Source organism: Vigna radiata, chromosome 8 (assembly GCF_000741045.1).
Source record: "Vigna radiata var. radiata cultivar VC1973A chromosome 8, Vradiata_ver6, whole genome shotgun sequence".
Taxonomy (NCBI): Eukaryota; Viridiplantae; Streptophyta; class Magnoliopsida; order Fabales; family Fabaceae; genus Vigna; species Vigna radiata.
The window spans coordinates 339,315-355,538 of NC_028358.1; the positions used below are offsets into that span (position 1 = coordinate 339,315).

Below are 16,224 nucleotides of genomic sequence, written 5' to 3' on the forward strand. Positions count from 1 at the left end.
TTTAATTTTCACAATCTATGTCCATTCAAAGTTAATAGAAAAGTTATCTACCAAATTTAATTTTACTTGTTGATCTTTGAGGATTGTAAATTTGCAGTATGAAGGATAAGCCTGCTTAATTGTCATGGAATCCTCTCATCCATTTCTGCATTCAACATGACTTTTATTTCTATTTCAATGTCTCACACAGTGAATGCTCATATAATCTTAGTTCCTGGAATTGTTGATGGATTGAAATTGAAGGTCTGCATCGATACAATATTAAAAAACATCCAAGGTTGTGGTCGAACGGCACATCCGAAGTTTTGATCTTCTTGAGTTGAAGTACCTTGAAATTGAAAAATGAGACAAAATATTTAAGCAAGAACATTCAATCCACAGCATGAATCAATTTATACATTCCACTGATAAACTCACAAGAACAGTCAACAAGCCTCTCAATTAGCCAGTGTACTAATAATATGTGATCTTGGGCCCAATACGTACAGCCCCAGCTGCTGGAATCACGATGCTGAAGGGTTCGAGCTGAGTACATCGGAGGTGATAGCCTCGAAGGAAGGAAGGATTGGAGCTGAGCGTATTCGTTGGGTTTTGAAGAGGCTGATGCAAACCTGCATGCAGAACCAGGGTTAGGGCTTTGCCAATTCTGCTCCTCTTCTGGAAATTTAGGTTTATATTTCTGTTAAAAAAGAAGTTTTCTTTCTTCTCGAAACTGCAATAATTAGATCATCATCTTCGTCTTCTGTATTTTTTTTCTTTTCCTTCCTAGATTAGAATAGGTTAAGATTAGAGAAAGGAAAAAAAGGGTTCTTCAATTCGTGTACGGGGTTATTCGATGCCTTTGAGCGCAAACTAGCCAAGGAGATAGAAAACCATTACAGAGGCTTGAGAGGCGGTGAGTACAAAGTGACCGCGGCTTCTTGAATAACTTTCTTTTACCCATTTACGTTTCCTTGAATTCAATGCATTTGTTTTTGAAATAAAATTTTAGTTTTTTTCTTTTCCGTCTTGATTCAATTAGCAAAGTTTACATTTGTTTTACGTTTTCTTCCCTTTATCTTGTACTGTTTTAGTCTAGACTATTAGATGTTCATGAAGTTAAATCGGTTGATGTTTGTATTCTGTTCTTGGCCTTTTAATTCTTGTACTGCATTTCAATTTTTTTAGCATAATATAATTGATTATTGATGTACAATGTCTACTCTGTAGGGTCCCTCTGCTTGGGTTTACTTTCTTTAATCTTGGTTGTGATTCAGATTTAATTCTCCTAGTTTCAATGGGATGTCTTGAACTTACATGCTCTACACATTAGTGGTTCTGCTTTAGGACCTGAGGTCTCCAAAGAGAGCCTTAATTTACAAGAGGTCTTCTTGAGTAGAGTAAAAGTTGAATTCACTCAATGGAACCAAATTTTTAACTCTACTGTTCATGTTTCAATTTCAATTCTTCGAATCCATATTTTGCCGTGGTTATCATAGTTTTAATCTTTATAATTTTCCTTTAATGCACGGTAATTCATCTTCTCATTTGTATATACATTAGTGTAGTTTTGCATTGTGAAGCCAACATCTGCGCATTATTTCTGCAATTGTCTAATTTGTTTTGGTTCTGTTTCAACCTTCAATTCATTAGTCCAGAATTTTCATTTTAGAGTATAAGTTTAGCGGCATACCAGTCAATTAGATTAGTTGCATGCATTCTATCATTCTCCACGGCATTCAGACATTCTTAAGTTCCATTTATTCTACATTTAGATATCCTACCATCTAAAACTTAACACGCATCATTTTCATGGGTTCAATCCCGAGTCAATTCCCTACTACAACATTAGGGGGAAACTTGATTTTTGTTGGCCTAAATTGTAACTAAATAGTCTGTCAACATAAGTTTTGGCCCAAAAGCTCGGCAAGGGCGGCTGCGGAGGCTGCGACCGTGGAAGAGGCCGGATCAGAACCTAAACTCTAGATACCATATGAAATAGGAAGAAGATTAGGAGAAATCTCCTTTGTGTTGAATATACACGTAGAGTCATTTATTTATAATAGAAGAAATATGGATTAAGTCCAAAATACAAATAAGAAATATAAACAAACTAAATAAGAAATATAAACAGCATAACTAAATATAAGAGATAAATATAAACTAAATATAATATCTCTAACAATTTTGGTAGATTTGTGGTTTTGGCTCCCTTTTGTAGGATTGATCTGTGTCTCTGTGACCTACTACGGAACACAATTTTCATTTTCTTCTAGCCATTGCCCATTATTCTGTATTGTGATAGTGATTATGTTGTGCGAATTGGTCAATCTATGATTTGATCTGTGAGGTATGGTGAGAATGCTGTAACTATGAGTCAATGTTTTGAATTTCATTCTGTTGCTTATAATTGTATAACAAAAATATCTATGCAATTTTTACCTCTGTACACCAATTGTTCGAACTCTTTGATTTAACAGTTTTATTATTCATACTGGATGAGACAGGTTATCTCTAAAGATCATAAATCCTCTTTTTGAGACACACTGAAAAAAGGGAGGAAATGTCAGTATCATCATTGGTAGAGTCTCTAGTTCTTCAACTTTATGAGATTTCAGCCGTCAAATTTGGCAACTTCAAACTCAAATCTGGCATCTTCTCACCAATCTACATAGACCTACGTCTCATCATATCTTACCCTTCTCTCCTCCAGCAAATCTCTCAAACCCTTATTTCCTCAGTCTCTTCCACTTCCTATGATCTTGTATGTGGTGTCCCTTACACTGCCTTACCAATTGCTACATGTGTCTCCCTTGCCCAAAACATTCCCATGGTCATGCGCCGCAAGGAAATCAAAGATTATGGCACTGCTAAAGCTATTGAAGGTGATTTCAAGACTGGCCAAAGTTGCTTGATCATCGAGGATTTGGTTACAAGTGGCACATCGGTTTTGGAAACAGCGGCACCACTACGTGCTTCTGGGTTGAAGATCAGTGATGCTGTTGTCTTGATTGATAGAGAGCAAGGGGGGAGAGAAAATTTGGAGGAGAATGACATCAAGCTGCATGCAATTATTAAATTGACGGATATGGTGAAAATTTTGAGCAATCATGGGAAACTTGATGAAGAGATGGTAGGGGTTGTTACGAAGTTCTTAGAGGAGAATTGGAAGGTTGCGGCTGTGGCAAAGGTGGAGAAGCCTGCAATAAAGGTCAAGGCTTTGCCATTTGAGGAGAGGGCTAGGTTCTCAAAGAATCCAATGGGAAAGAGGTTGTTTGAGATAATGGCTGCGAAGTCGAGTAATTTGTGTCTGGCTGCCGATGTTGGAACTGCAGCTGAATTGATTGAAATAGCTGAGAAGGTAGTCCCGATGTCGTTTTCTTGGACACTACTAATTTTCTCACTCGGATCATTAGCTTGCAGAATTCTTTCTTGCTTTTGTACTTTAAAGAATTCTGTGTTTTTTGACTTATTAACATCAATTGGGTTCTAATTAGAAAAAGATTGACAATGATCATATATTTTCTTTTTGACTATTTGGTTGGTTTTCTTTCTCAGGTTGGACCTGAGATTTGCCTGCTGAAGACTCATGTGGATATTTTTCCAGATTTTACTCCTGAATTTGGCTCAAAGCTTCTCTCGGTATAGTGCTAGAAGAAGTTCTTTTCTTTTTTTTTCATATTATTCTCTTTTCCGGATGGCTCAAGAAACCTTTTGGTTCCTTATATTGTTGTCATAATCACACCTAGACTATTTGCTTGGATTTATTCAAACAGGATGGTGATTCCTGCCTTTAACCTATGATGATAAGGGCCTTATGTTATGTACTTTGAGCATTGCCTGTGATATGTTTCAAGCAATCTTTTAAATTTCTGGTCTACTTGAGTCTAATATATGGTTTATTCTATTGAAGATTGCAGAAAAACATAACTTCTTGATCTTTGAGGATCGTAAATTTGCTGATATTGGTAACACAGTGAGCATGCAGTATGCAGGGTAAGCCTGCTTAATTGTCATGGAATCCTTTTGGGGATTCCTCTCATACATTTCTGCATTCAGCATGACTCTCATACATTTCTGCATTCAGCATGACTTATACTTCTATTCCACTGTCTCAGAGGGATCTTTCAAATATTGGATTGGGCTCATATAGTAAATGCTCACATAATCTCGGGTCCTGGAATTGTTGATGGATTAAAATTGAAGGTCTGCACCAGTAGTAAATATAATTATTTTACACCATAGCAACACCTCAACTCGTGGCCTAACTAGTTTCTTGAACCATACTCAGGGTTTACCTCGTGGCAGGGGTCTGTTACTTCTTGCTGAAATGAGTTCAGCAGGTAACCTTGCCAAGGGAGATTACGTCGCAGCTGCAGTAAAAATTGCCGAGGATCATTCTGATTTTGTAATTGGCTTCATCTCAGTCAATCCTGCATCATGGCCAGGAGCACCTATAAACCCCTCTTTCATTCAGGCAACCCCTGGAGTTCAAATGGTAACTGGTGGTGATGCTTTAGGCCAACAATACAACACTCCATACTCTGTAAGTTACTGCTTTTGACAATGATTTGCACAAGTATTTTCTCCCCATTATTTGTTGTTCTTTCTTGGATTGAAAACAAACAAAATTGAAGAAAAAAGGAAGAGGGAGGGTGAACTAGTTTCTACCATACAGTCCCTTGCTTTCTGCATAGAGCATTAAAAAGAGAAGTTCACTTGTTTGAATTTCTACAAGTAAAATAGAAAAAAACTGAATAACTCAATATGAAATAACTCTTACACCAATTTTAGGTTATGAAAAAATTGATCCTAGTTTTCTTTTTTCACTTTCTTTTTCAGGTGATTCACGATAGGGGCAGTGACATAATCATTGTGGGACGTGGCATAATCAAAGCAGCAAATCCTGTTGAGGCAGCTCGTGAATACCGGCTTGAAGGGTGGAAAGCATATTTGGCCAAGTGTTCTTGATGCTTGAACCCTACAGAATAAGAAAAGGATGAGTCAAAATTATGTGTCAAAATTAGGTTTTAATGGGACATCTAATCTCACCAGGAGAAAGATGGTTTTGGGTACAATATAACATTGATGACATTTTTCAACTGCAATATCAGAGGGGATCTTTTTTTGTTAATTTTCTGAAGAAAGTTTAATAAGAAAAATGAAATTTAGAATGATAATAAGTTTAATAACACTTCCCTAAATAAAATAAATATAAATGAATAATATATATATATATATATATATATATATATATATATATATATATATATAGGTATGTATCATTCTCCTTGCCTCAATAATTTCTCTAAGCTAAACTACTATTCTATAGATTCCTTAGCTTCCCAATTTCTGAGTGATAAAATTAGATTTTTGTAATTGAAAAGAAAATGGATTGACGGATGCAGCAATGAAATCCTCCTCTGTTTCACTTCTCATTATATAGTAATCCTATATTATTATAATAAAGCTTAAATGTATGTTTTAACTTCCATTACATAGATTTAAGTTTATCTTCATTCAATTAATAACATAAATTTTAAAATGTTTTAATAAGCAAAAGAACAAAATAACAAAAACTAAATAAGTTTTATGTGCCTTTTTATATTTAATATTTAATAGGTAATATGTTTATTTGTTGTGTTATATGTAGCACTTATGATACACAAACACAATACATATATTGGATACGACACATTATTTTTATCAGTAAAAAATATATTAATTCTTTTAACCCTTTTACAAGACAATATAAAACAAAGAAACAAAAAATATATCATCAAAGACAACCATACAAATCGAAGTTCTCTAAATATTCTTCTAATTAAGATTCTACATCTTCCCATTGGTCCTTCTCAATACAAATACTACAACATATTATTGATATCTTGATTTCAGTCTCAATCAACATTAATTTACTTCTATGCTGATATATTCATCTTAAGAATTAAAGTCAGATGAAGGTTAACCTTGTTTGCTATCTATATATTATATAGATACTCTAGATTAATTCCAAGAAAAATAACATATTTAAATGACAATAACTTTAAGCATTGAACATTGATACCAATCATTATATGAGAATATTATGTTGATTACATGTCTAATCCAATGATATGTTTTTTTTTTTAAAAATAATAAAATATGATACGTGATATATGCATATTAAAAAACGTAGATTTTTTTTTTTTAAAAAAATATGATAAATATATTATTATTATTGTGTTTTAAACATATTAAACATTTTTAACATAAAAATTTATAAATTATTGTCATTGTAAAAATTTACTAGTTTATATATTAGATATTTCATTCGTAAATATTAATAAAATGTTATAAACTATTAAATACTATCCGTATATTATAAGATGACACTTAATATCAATCAATATTTCATATTTATAAAGCTTAATTAGTTGAAAGAAAACGTTATAACTTGTCAAACAAGAAATATATATATATATATATATATATATATATATTTAAATACAGTTATTGTAAAATTGTTATCATACAAAATGCTTAATAATAAGTGTATTTTTTTAATTGTGTTTATTATATTTATAACATTCCATTTTCACTTTATTTTTTTTATTCATTTTTCGTTTGGAAAACATGGTGTGAAGAAAGTTTAAACTGAAGAATACCTAAGGTGGACTCACGCTGTTTTCTTTCAGGGCACCACCACCACCACCACCACCCCACTGCCTCAGCAAACGGAAGAAACACAAACAACTCTTGCCGCTCATTCTACCATACTCAAGTTCAAGTCTTTGCCTCTCCAGTAACCCTTTAAACCATTTTTCACCATCTCGCCTTTCACTCTGTGCACTCCTATCATGTTATATTATGTTCCCCCAACTTTGTTCAATTTGTAGCTATGACTCTGTCATTTTGCATCACGTCTATATACTGAAAACCAATCTCACTTTATTAAAAAAATTGACGGTTTTTCAATACGTATGTGTCTGTATGCACTCTTTCTGTTTGTCAAAATGTCTCTCTTTGCTACCTGTTTGTTAGTTCCTTTTCTTAGAGGATTACATTTTTGAGAAAAAAGAAAGAAATTTTTACACACCCATTTGGTTTTTAACTTACATTTTTTATTTTGTTTGTGGTTATTTTGTTGAACAATATTCGTTGTCTGTTAATTTATATTTTCTCTGTTTTAGTTAGTGCAGAAAATAAAGAGTTCATGGATAAGGGAGCTGTTTTCATTCTTCCATGTAGTTCTACTGTTTCGTTGTTAAACCTAGTGGAAGGACATAAGGAAGGACTGAGAAATTTAGAGTGAGCATATTGTGTTGTGTTTGGAGTAGAGCACATGTGGTATACGGCAAGGTATGCAATTCCTGAAACTTCCTCGCCTTCTTATGCCACATATGAGGAGGATACATCTACATTCGCAGCCATCGCCATCGCAAAGCACTTACAGATTTTGTGGTATTGATGATGCTGTGGCTTTGTTTCATCGCATGGTTGATATGCATCCCCTGCCATCGATTGTGGAATTCACCAAAATCTTAGGAATGATTGTGAAGATGAAATACTATACGACAGCTATTAAACTATATAACCTAATGGAATCTAAGGGTGTTGTGCCGTTTACTGTCACTTTTAACATTTTGATCAACTGTTTCTGCCACATGGGTCGGATGAATTTTGCATTCTCTGTAATGGGTAAGATTCTTAAGTGGGGTTGTCAACCAAATGTTGTGACTTTTACTACGCTGATAAAGGGGTTGTGTCTTAATGATATGATGCTGGATGCACTACACATTTACGATATGGTTGCACGAAGGAATCTGTTTGATGATGTTCTCCACGGAACCTTTATCAATGGGCTGTGTAAGAGTAAGATGGGAAACACAGGAGCTGCCATTCAACTGCTTCGGGGACAGGTGGCTAAGCCCAATATTGTAATGTACAATACAGTTATCCATGTTTTGTGCAAAGATGGACATATAAATGAGGCACGTGTTTTGTGTTCCAAAATGATCGTTCAGGGAATTTGCCCAGATATTTTCACTTTTAGTTCATTAATTTATGGTTTGTGTCGTGCAGGCCAACGGAAAGAAGTTAGATCTTTGCTGAATGGGTATTGTTTAAACAATAAAGTGGATGAGGCAAGAGAGTTATTTAATTTGATGATTGAAAGAGGTGAACATGACATTATTAGTTACAATATTTTGATGAATGGATATTGTTTAAACAATAAAGTTGGTGAGGCAAAAAAATTATTTCATAGGATGATTGAAAGAGGTGAACAACCTGACATTACTACTTATACTATTTTGATGCATGGGTATTGTTTGATTGATAGAGTGGAAGAGGCAAGAGAATTATTTCATGGGATGATTGAAAGGGGTTTGGTGCCTGATGTTTGGAGCTATAACATCTTGATTAAAGGTTATTGCAAGATTGAAAGAGTGGGTGAAGCTAAGAGATTACTTGAACATATGCGTCTTACGAATTTAGTTCCAAATATTATAACTTACAATATCTTGTTAGAATCTTTATGTAGTAGTGAGCATGTTGACAAGGCAATTGCATTTTTTAAACATCTCATCATTGAAAGACGTTTTGCCCCTAATGTTTGGAGTTACAACATCTTGATTAGTGGCTGTTGCAAGAATAGAAGATTGGATGAAGCCATGAATCTTTTTAATGAAATGTGTTTCAAGAATTTGGTTCCAGATATTATGACCTACAACATCTTGATTAGTGGCTGTTGCAAGAATAGAAGATTGGATGAAGCCATGAATCTTTTTAATCAAATGTGTTTCAAGAATTTGGTTCCAGATATTATGACCTACAACATCTTGATTAGTGGCTGTTGCAAGAATAGAAGATTGGATGAAGCCAGGAATCTTTTTAATCAAATGCGTTTCGAAAATTTGGTTCCAGATATTGTGACCTACAATATTTTGTTAGATGCTTTATGCAACGTGAAGCAACTTGACAAGGCAATTGCACTATTAAAATATCAAATTGATCAGGATATTAGTCCAAATTTGCGCACATACAATATACTTATAAATGGGTTGCACAAAAGTGGGAGGCCAAAGACTGCACGGAAGATTTTCCAGTATCTTTTCATTAGAGGCTATCATCCAGATGTCCTAACCTATATAATAAATGAACTTTGTAAAGGTGGATTTTTAGAATAAAGACTTGCCTTACTTATACAATAAAAGGAAGGCAATCGGTTCCCTTCGGATATCGGAGTCAGTTATTCATCTGCTTTGGAGAAAAATGTGGGAATGATGAAGCTGAGGAAGCTTTTTTGACAAATGATCACTACATGTGTGGAAAACAAGGTTAGAAGTTTTAGTTTCAATTTAATTAACTTTTATGGTCATTAAATGCTCGTTACTTTTGGGTTTCATATGTTGGACTAGATAATGTGCTGTATTCTTTTATCTCAAATCCCAATTGTTTTTATCCTTTTCAAGTATATAATATATGTTCACTTTTCCTAAATTCTTTAACAGAACATCTTTCGGGAAACATGGCAAAGGAAAAAGGTTGTTTGATGTATATTTCTTTGACAATTTCTAGGCCTTCCCTGATTGCAATATACATCTTTGCGTTCACTGGTTGTGATTTATGAAAGTTTACTGAGTGGAAATGCTGCTTGCAGTCACTAGGGCACCCTGTTCCAGGGAACTGCTCCCCCTTTTTTCCGACTGCCTTCAATTTCGACTCCAGGTAATATTTATCGTTGATTTGGAGCTTAAGTGTATTTGAATGTTATTTTAAATTTCACATGGTTTCTAAGGCAAATCTGAAGTGACGAACATCATATTTTGCCTTTATTATTATTATTATTATCATTATTAATTAATTAATTAATTAGCTTTAGTTATGTGGCAGACCTGGATGTTGTGGTTAGGTGTACAGATTTTTCTTGACAGAAGACTGTATAGTTAAGGCTTGAAGATTAAATTCTTCATTGACCCTTTCAGAATTGGAAAGAAAAGTCCTTTGTTTGTTACGTAGTATATGTTTGGAGAAATTTCTGCATAAATAATTTTAGAAGAGAGAAATAAGAAGGAAAAAAATGAAACTAAGATCTCTATTTAAGTTAAAACTAGTTTATAGGTGAGGTAAACATTAAATTTAGAGAAGTTAATAAGATGTAGTTTATAAAAATTAGTTTATACATCGCTATTTTTACTTTATGTATTGTTTTTATCCCGAAAATATATAGAAAGAACTTTGTATCAAATAGACCTATATTATAATAGTTTTAAGAATCTGTTTGTTGTACATGTTTTACGTTCTTATCTTATGTGATATTTAATTGCAGGCATTGACAGTGTCATCGGGGCAACAGCTAGAGAAGTTGCTCCGGCTGCTTTATATTCACTGCTCCTTCAAGCTTTTCAAGGTGCCATCGAAGGAAAGCTACAAGAATTTTTTTTATTTTCTGCGAAAAACGGGTAAAGGGAGACCATAACAGGCACGAGAGAAAAAAATATTAAAAGGGATCTGCAAATAATATTCATATGAATTTGGTTTTTTCCCGAGTCTGGTGGCTTCATCTAATCTATGTAGCTGACCATACTTAATGGTATGGGGCCATTGTTGTCATGCATGGTGAGCAATTCCTGCTAAACGGTTAAATGATACATTGTTTGAAGTCATTTATTCGATGAAATTTGATATTTATGCATCTATTTTGCAGATGAAGAGAATTCTTGGGCAGCTATAACATCTTGATTAACATCCCAAAGTACATCTTGATTATAGCTTCCTTCCACCATAATCTCTTCCATTCCTCTTTCCTCCTTATTCAGGGTCTTCATTGAAGTGAATTCTAATAAAAAGAAAAAAAAATAAGGAAGAGTGAAGAAAGGGAGATATATATGGTTTTCATTGACTTGAAGGCTTTGAAAAAGAAAGGACTTTGCATTTATAGCCCATACACCAAGGAAATTCGAAAGAGGAAAATGATCGCATGGATAAAGTGTAGCACAAGATGAGAAGAAAAGATAACTATCTAAGAAGTGTGTTTTTAGTTTGTAAAGCTGATTTCATTGTTCAGAAATGATTTATAACCTGTTCTAAATGGATAACCCAAATAGATTGAGATATCTTTTATATAAAATTCTCAAGTTTTAATAGATTAATGTTATTGCATTCATATGAAACTAATGTTTTGTTGCAGAATTTTAATATGGTAAAACATATTTTTAAAGGATTGGAATCACTAAAGTATAACTTTTAAACTATTTTAATCGATCTTTAGACTTTGAAGTGCTTAAGCAAAATTAACCTATTAAAATAAAATTTTAAATTAATTAAATTATATTTTTCTTACAAATTAAACAAGAACATTTTAATAGTAAAAGTTAAAATTTTAAACAAATTAAAATACTTTCCCATGAAGTAGTCATTTAAACAAAACAACATAAAAAATAAAGAAATCACTTACAATAAATTTAGACCACAAATTATGATATAAACCCATATTCAAGTACAAGATTTTTAATTCATCTATTATTTTTATTATTATTATTATTATTATTATTATTAAATCTTTAAATTTGAAGCTTTTATACCAACATCAACAAGTTACCTTATAAAAGTAAAAATTAGTTCTTATGAAATTCTTATGTAAAGATCAATAGTTCTTAAGAGTGAACATCTTCCTAAAAATCCATGTGATAATGTAGCACTCATTTTAGTGAGAGTCATTATTTCACATAATGAGTATCAATGGAAAAATTTTCTATAAATATTTCTAGAAAAGATAAAAAAAAATGAAATCAGCCTTTTTACAAGTTAATTTCTACAAAACTCCCAACTCTTGGCATGCCAATGTTTCCTTCTTAGACTTATAAATGATATTTCTTCAATCAAATAATTTGATTCAATACCATGCACTTGTGTTCCAAAGTTTCATACTTACACTCGCTTAAATATAATTGTTCCTCAGGACAAGTTAATTAGAGGTAGAAATGAATGACAATTTTGACCTCTTAAATTATAAATGGGTGATAATATAGTGATTAAAAAGTCTTGGAAAAAGTAAAAATTATAATTTAGTTATTAGATATGTAAAAAATATCTCAATCATATTTTGTATAATTTAAGGACAAATTGATCTTCTTTGACATTACAACATAATTATTATTATTTTGCATATTAAATAACTAAATCGAGATGTACCAAGATGATTTGCCTTTATCATAAAGCTACTACAAAATCATAAAATGAAGTGCAAGTGATGGCAAACTTGTATAAACTGACATAACATGGATGACATGTTAGCATCATCATTTATTCATTACGTGGATATCTCAAACCATTTTCATCTTCAGGAGTGAACAATTACATTCAAAATTTATGAACAGAAAAGAATGAGAACATTACATTTTTGTAACTAATTTATCTATACAAATATTCACAAACAGAATTGGAGTACTTGGCAACGGATCAAGCTGATACTCAGACTTGATCAAAGTCACTGTTTTGGAATGTATTTCCCTCCACCCCATTGTCAAGTTTCTGCAACACAGTGAATTTTGTCATTGAAGACAATAATCCAAGTTAATGTATAAGTATGTCAGACCTATGCAAAAGAAACCAAAGCAACAAATCATATACCATAAAAAACCATTCTTCCATTCTTTACTCCATTATTTTTTTCATCAGTCAAAGAGAAGTTGCTTAGAAGTTAAAGGAAACGTAGCTTGAATTATGCATTACACAATATCACTTGAAATAATGACAGAGCAGACAAGACCTTACTAGTATTGCCTGACTGCTTTTTTCCTAGTTTTTCTTCTACTTAAAAAAAATGGTGAAAAACTTTTACGAATTAAGGGAGCTGATGATAAAAGAAAGGCAGGGATAAAGTGGATTTTAGAAAAGAAAAACTGACTGAAGTAGTTTTTAGAAATAAGTTGCACATTCTAGCCTCCTTTTTTCTCTCCTTTTTACTTTGTTTTTAGAACTCTAGTATTTTGAAAAAAAAAAAAAAAATTAAACCAAACAGAGGAAAACATTGTCCTTTATTTTTCCATTTTGACAAGAGAAAGTAAATTTGATCACAGGACAACAGCTCAATTTCCTTTCAAACGTGAAAAGAAAGAGATGATCAGCTGAACTTATATTCACTCCTTAGCTTGTTCTTTTATCAGGAAAAAAAAAATCCTAATGTAGTATTCATTCCATCATTGAAACAGTCATATAAGCAGCGGCAGCAACAAGCATGTTTAGATACTATGGAAGGATTGAGGAACAAAAATACTAGAGGAATGTGTTATTTGATTACAGGGAATGCTATAGAGATCTGAACAGAGCTTATCTAAAAAATATATATAAATATACACTGGAGATTCAGATACGTACTTTGGTAGGTATATCAGCTGGAAACAAATTTATAGCTGTTGCATTGAATTCAAATTCACTGCAGACGACAGAATTTTCACATCAGAAACATGCACAGAGCAAGAAAACCATATTAAAAAGGTAATCAACAAAAGTTAGAGTAAAAAAACAAGATGATGAATTTAATATATCTCCATAATCAACAAAGTTCGAACAATAAAAGAGAAAAAAAGTTGCAAATAGTCACCATAAGGTATGTGGATAAGAATCTCCATACCATTTGGAGAGTACTAGCTTCCAGACATATGGGATAAAGAACTCCTCTGGGTGACTCTCTTGTTCATACGTGAAGTGCAGTTGAGTAAACATCTGCCAAACAAGATACAGTCTTACAGAAGCAAGGCAAGTGATCATCAGAAACCACAAATGATAGATATTTTCATTTTACCTTCATCCCATCAACACGCCAAGACCGACAGTTTACAGTTACCACTTGGAGTACTTCATTGACTGACCATCCACCATCCATTCTTTGGGCATCCATGCGGCTGTTAAAAAATTCTAACACCTGCAAATATAAAATAGACCACATTACTTGAACACTCTAGAGACATGATGTATTATACAAAGACAATATTCACAAATGTAACTAAAGACTATGAAATGTGTTCCTTTAAAGTTGCAAGATTTAAAAGGGAAAATGCCTAATGTTGTAGACTAAGAAGGAAATACATGAAACGTACAGTATAGATGTTTTCAATGAGCTCACTGAAGCGGGGATGGTTCTTGAACGGCTGAAAGACATCCTCCTTGTGCATTATTGCATACACCACCTGTCCCAGTCACAAAAGCAACACATTTGATGTTAAAGGTCACAAAGCGAATATAGTTTCTTATTATTGGGAAACATGTACAATTTGTTTTGCATATGTCAACCCTGAAATTAATCAAGTGCAACATTACATTGTACCTCAGGATTTCTAGGCAATGCATAAGTCAGAATTGCATTTATAATTTCTAGTACAAGCCTCAAGAAATCAGTATATATGTGCAACTCCGCTGACTGTATAAAAAAGATACATTTAGAAAAAGTAACGGTCAAAAGTTTGTAGTCAATGAATGATAAAAGTGAAAAACTTTTATCACATACCATATCTACAAAGCTACTTATTTCAATTGAGTTGTTTTCTGCATCATTGAGCTTCTTATCTCTGGGATCAGATAATTTGTTATACCTAACGATAATCAACATTAGAATCAAACCTTTATACAATAAATCAGTCATTCAAGATATAATAAATATGAAATGGATATAGTCTATTATGAAAGCCCAGAAAGAGTAGCAACATACTTCCTTGATAGCATGTGAAAGAGGCTGACTAGCCTCTGAGATGCATACGGACTCAAATGGTGGACATGAGGTGCCATGTTTGCCAATGTTGCCAGACACGTTGTATGAAGATATACGTCCTATCACAATTCAAACAATATCCTTTTAGAACAACATCTAAACATATAAAAGAAATAATTAAGTAGATTCATGTAAACTTAAAGGCTTAGACACACGATAGTCTAAATTGTGCTATCAAGGTCAACAATCAAAACTTATAATTTACTGGAATAAAAACATGTGCATGTGCTCCTCAGGAACACATCAATCCATAACATTCTGAAATATGGAAAAAATTAAGACAAGCAATTTTATTTTATTTTTTTGCTGAGGATTGGAGTAAGGAGAAAAAAAATTAAACTGTGCGTTTAGGATCAGAAGCCAACCCAATGTTTTTTATCTTCTTGAGTTGAAGTACCTTGAAATTGAAAAATGAGACAAGATATTTAAGCAAGAAAATTCAACCCACAGCATCAATCAATTTATATATTCGATTAATAAACTCATAAGAACAGTCAACAAGTCTCTCATAATAGCCATCTCAATTAGCCAGTGTACTAATACTATGAAACTTAAATAATCAACCAGAAGAAAATGGAAGCTTAAATACATGGGGTAATTAAATTAATAGTTCCACTTCCATTAAGACCCGTACCCGGAGTTTAGACAAATTATACTGTACAATTCTGATAAGAATGATGACCATGAGGGAACCAAGAGAAGACTGGAGGAGGAGTCGTTCTTTGTACCATGGAACCGTCGGTAATATCTGTCCATAAACGTACTAGATTACTAGTGACACAATCATTACAGAATAAGACTTTGTCTAATGCCAAAAAACAAGTCTTACAAGCTTATGAACTCCCGCATTGAAAGAAGAATCTTGACTAAGTATAAGAAGTATAATCAACAACATGTAAATTTGATTGGCTGTTCTCCTTCGAGCATCATATAATGCTTCGAGAATGGGCATTAACTGTTAATTTCATAAGATAAACACAAAGATCGGATTATCAGACCATGACTCGATTCTCATTCATTCTAGAAGCACTGGTAAGACTGGTATGATTAAGATATAGGAATGAGTTGTCAGATTTTCAAATCAACCAGTTACATATATCAAATCATAGTCAAGGAATTCCACTAATATTTATCCATACAATATAATAATCAATTCATTCCACTTTTTCTCAAGAGGATTTAAAATTATTTCTTCGCACCAGTGTATCCAAATCAGTCCGGACCAAGACATACTCCAGAAAGGTGGAATTCCCTTGCAACAATGAGTACAGAAGTAAGACAGCTGTTTCATCAGCTAAGCACCTAGAGAGGGAAAAATTTTGAAATGTTTACAATGGTGTCATTTAAAATTAAATCTAATGAAGAATACACTAAAAGTACGTTATGCATATATTACAGACACGCTTGCTTTAAGAAAAGTAAAACAAAATATAAAGATACCACATGCATACCCATAACGTCATTCGTGTATATATATATATATATATATATAT

General features: G+C 32.8%; 3 protein-coding genes across 14 annotated transcripts in view; 2 read left to right on the forward strand and 1 right to left on the reverse strand.

Annotated features, from left to right (window-relative positions):
- Window positions 1-467: 467 nt before the first annotated feature.
- On the forward strand, window positions 468-5,113 carry LOC106770973 (uridine 5'-monophosphate synthase-like). 3 transcript variants are annotated; one of them, XM_022784988.1, is made up of 8 exons: window positions 783-895; window positions 2,487-3,340; window positions 3,538-3,621; window positions 3,893-3,975; window positions 4,098-4,185; window positions 4,271-4,525; window positions 4,822-4,957; window positions 4,996-5,113. In XM_022784988.1, exons 2-7 carry the CDS (start codon window positions 2,543-2,545, stop codon window positions 4,948-4,950), a joined length of 1,437 nt encoding a protein of 478 aa, XP_022640709.1. In that variant the 5' UTR covers window positions 783-895; window positions 2,487-2,542; the 3' UTR covers window positions 4,951-4,957; window positions 4,996-5,113. The 3 variants fall into 3 exon arrangements, with proteins under 3 accessions (XP_022640710.1, XP_022640709.1, XP_014512321.1); XM_022784989.1 differs by lacking the exon at window positions 783-895 and adding an exon at window positions 468-628 and having other exon boundaries at window positions 4,822-5,113; XM_014656835.2 differs by lacking the exon at window positions 783-895 and adding an exon at window positions 2,205-2,329 and having other exon boundaries at window positions 4,822-5,113.
- A 1,465-nt stretch (window positions 5,114-6,578) lies between these two features.
- LOC106771079 (pentatricopeptide repeat-containing protein At1g62914, mitochondrial) lies at window positions 6,579-11,070 on the forward strand. Of its 6 annotated transcripts, none has more exons than XM_022785055.1 (6): window positions 6,579-6,763; window positions 7,152-9,299; window positions 9,474-9,506; window positions 9,623-9,690; window positions 10,292-10,581; window positions 10,670-11,070. In XM_022785055.1, the coding sequence occupies exon 2, from the start codon at window positions 7,323-7,325 to the stop codon at window positions 9,147-9,149; it is 1,827 nt and encodes a 608-aa protein (XP_022640776.1). In that variant the 5' UTR covers window positions 6,579-6,763; window positions 7,152-7,322; the 3' UTR covers window positions 9,150-9,299; window positions 9,474-9,506; window positions 9,623-9,690; window positions 10,292-10,581; window positions 10,670-11,070. The 6 variants fall into 6 exon arrangements, with proteins under 6 accessions (XP_022640776.1, XP_022640777.1, XP_014512463.1 ...); XM_022785056.1 differs by having other exon boundaries at window positions 7,152-8,588; window positions 8,694-9,299; window positions 9,474-9,690; XM_014656977.2 differs by having other exon boundaries at window positions 9,474-9,690.
- A 1,166-nt stretch (window positions 11,071-12,236) lies between these two features.
- LOC106770878 (dymeclin) overlaps window positions 12,237-16,224 on the reverse strand; it is a 7,659-nt gene continuing 3,671 nt past the window's right edge. For 2 of the 5 annotated variants that reach the window (XM_022785123.1, XM_022785125.1), the window contains 11 exons: window positions 15,931-16,033; window positions 15,561-15,686; window positions 15,366-15,479; window positions 14,672-14,790; window positions 14,471-14,555; window positions 14,291-14,383; window positions 14,064-14,153; window positions 13,769-13,888; window positions 13,568-13,689; window positions 13,342-13,399; window positions 12,237-12,495 (listed from right to left, as the gene is read on the reverse strand). In XM_022785123.1, the coding sequence (XP_022640844.1) occupies window positions 12,436-12,495; window positions 13,342-13,399; window positions 13,568-13,689; window positions 13,769-13,888; window positions 14,064-14,153; window positions 14,291-14,383; window positions 14,471-14,555; window positions 14,672-14,790; window positions 15,366-15,479; window positions 15,561-15,686; window positions 15,931-16,033 (1,090 nt within the window). In that variant the 3' untranslated portion in view covers window positions 12,237-12,435. The remainder of the gene's footprint in view (window positions 12,496-13,341; window positions 13,400-13,567; window positions 13,690-13,768; window positions 13,889-14,063; window positions 14,154-14,290; window positions 14,384-14,470; window positions 14,556-14,671; window positions 14,791-15,365; window positions 15,480-15,560; window positions 15,687-15,930; window positions 16,034-16,224) is intronic. The other 3 variants (XM_014656713.2, XM_022785124.1, XM_022785126.1) reach the window with 3 other exon arrangements.

Excerpts from the sequence above, each read along its gene's own strand:
- LOC106770973 (XM_022784989.1), top strand. The coding sequence starts at position 2,543 with ATGTCAGTATCATCATTGGTAGAGTCTCTAGTTCTTCAACTTTATGAG. Across the intron at positions 3,341-3,537 it reads TGATTGAAATAGCTGAGAAG|GTTGGACCTGAGATTTGCCT; the intron begins GTAGTCCCGATG and ends TTTCTTTCTCAG. Across the intron at positions 4,186-4,270 it reads TTGATGGATTAAAATTGAAG|GGTTTACCTCGTGGCAGGGG; the intron begins GTCTGCACCAGT and ends AACCATACTCAG.
- LOC106771079 (XM_014656977.2), top strand. The coding sequence starts at position 7,323 with ATGCAATTCCTGAAACTTCCTCGCCTTCTTATGCCACATATGAGGAGG.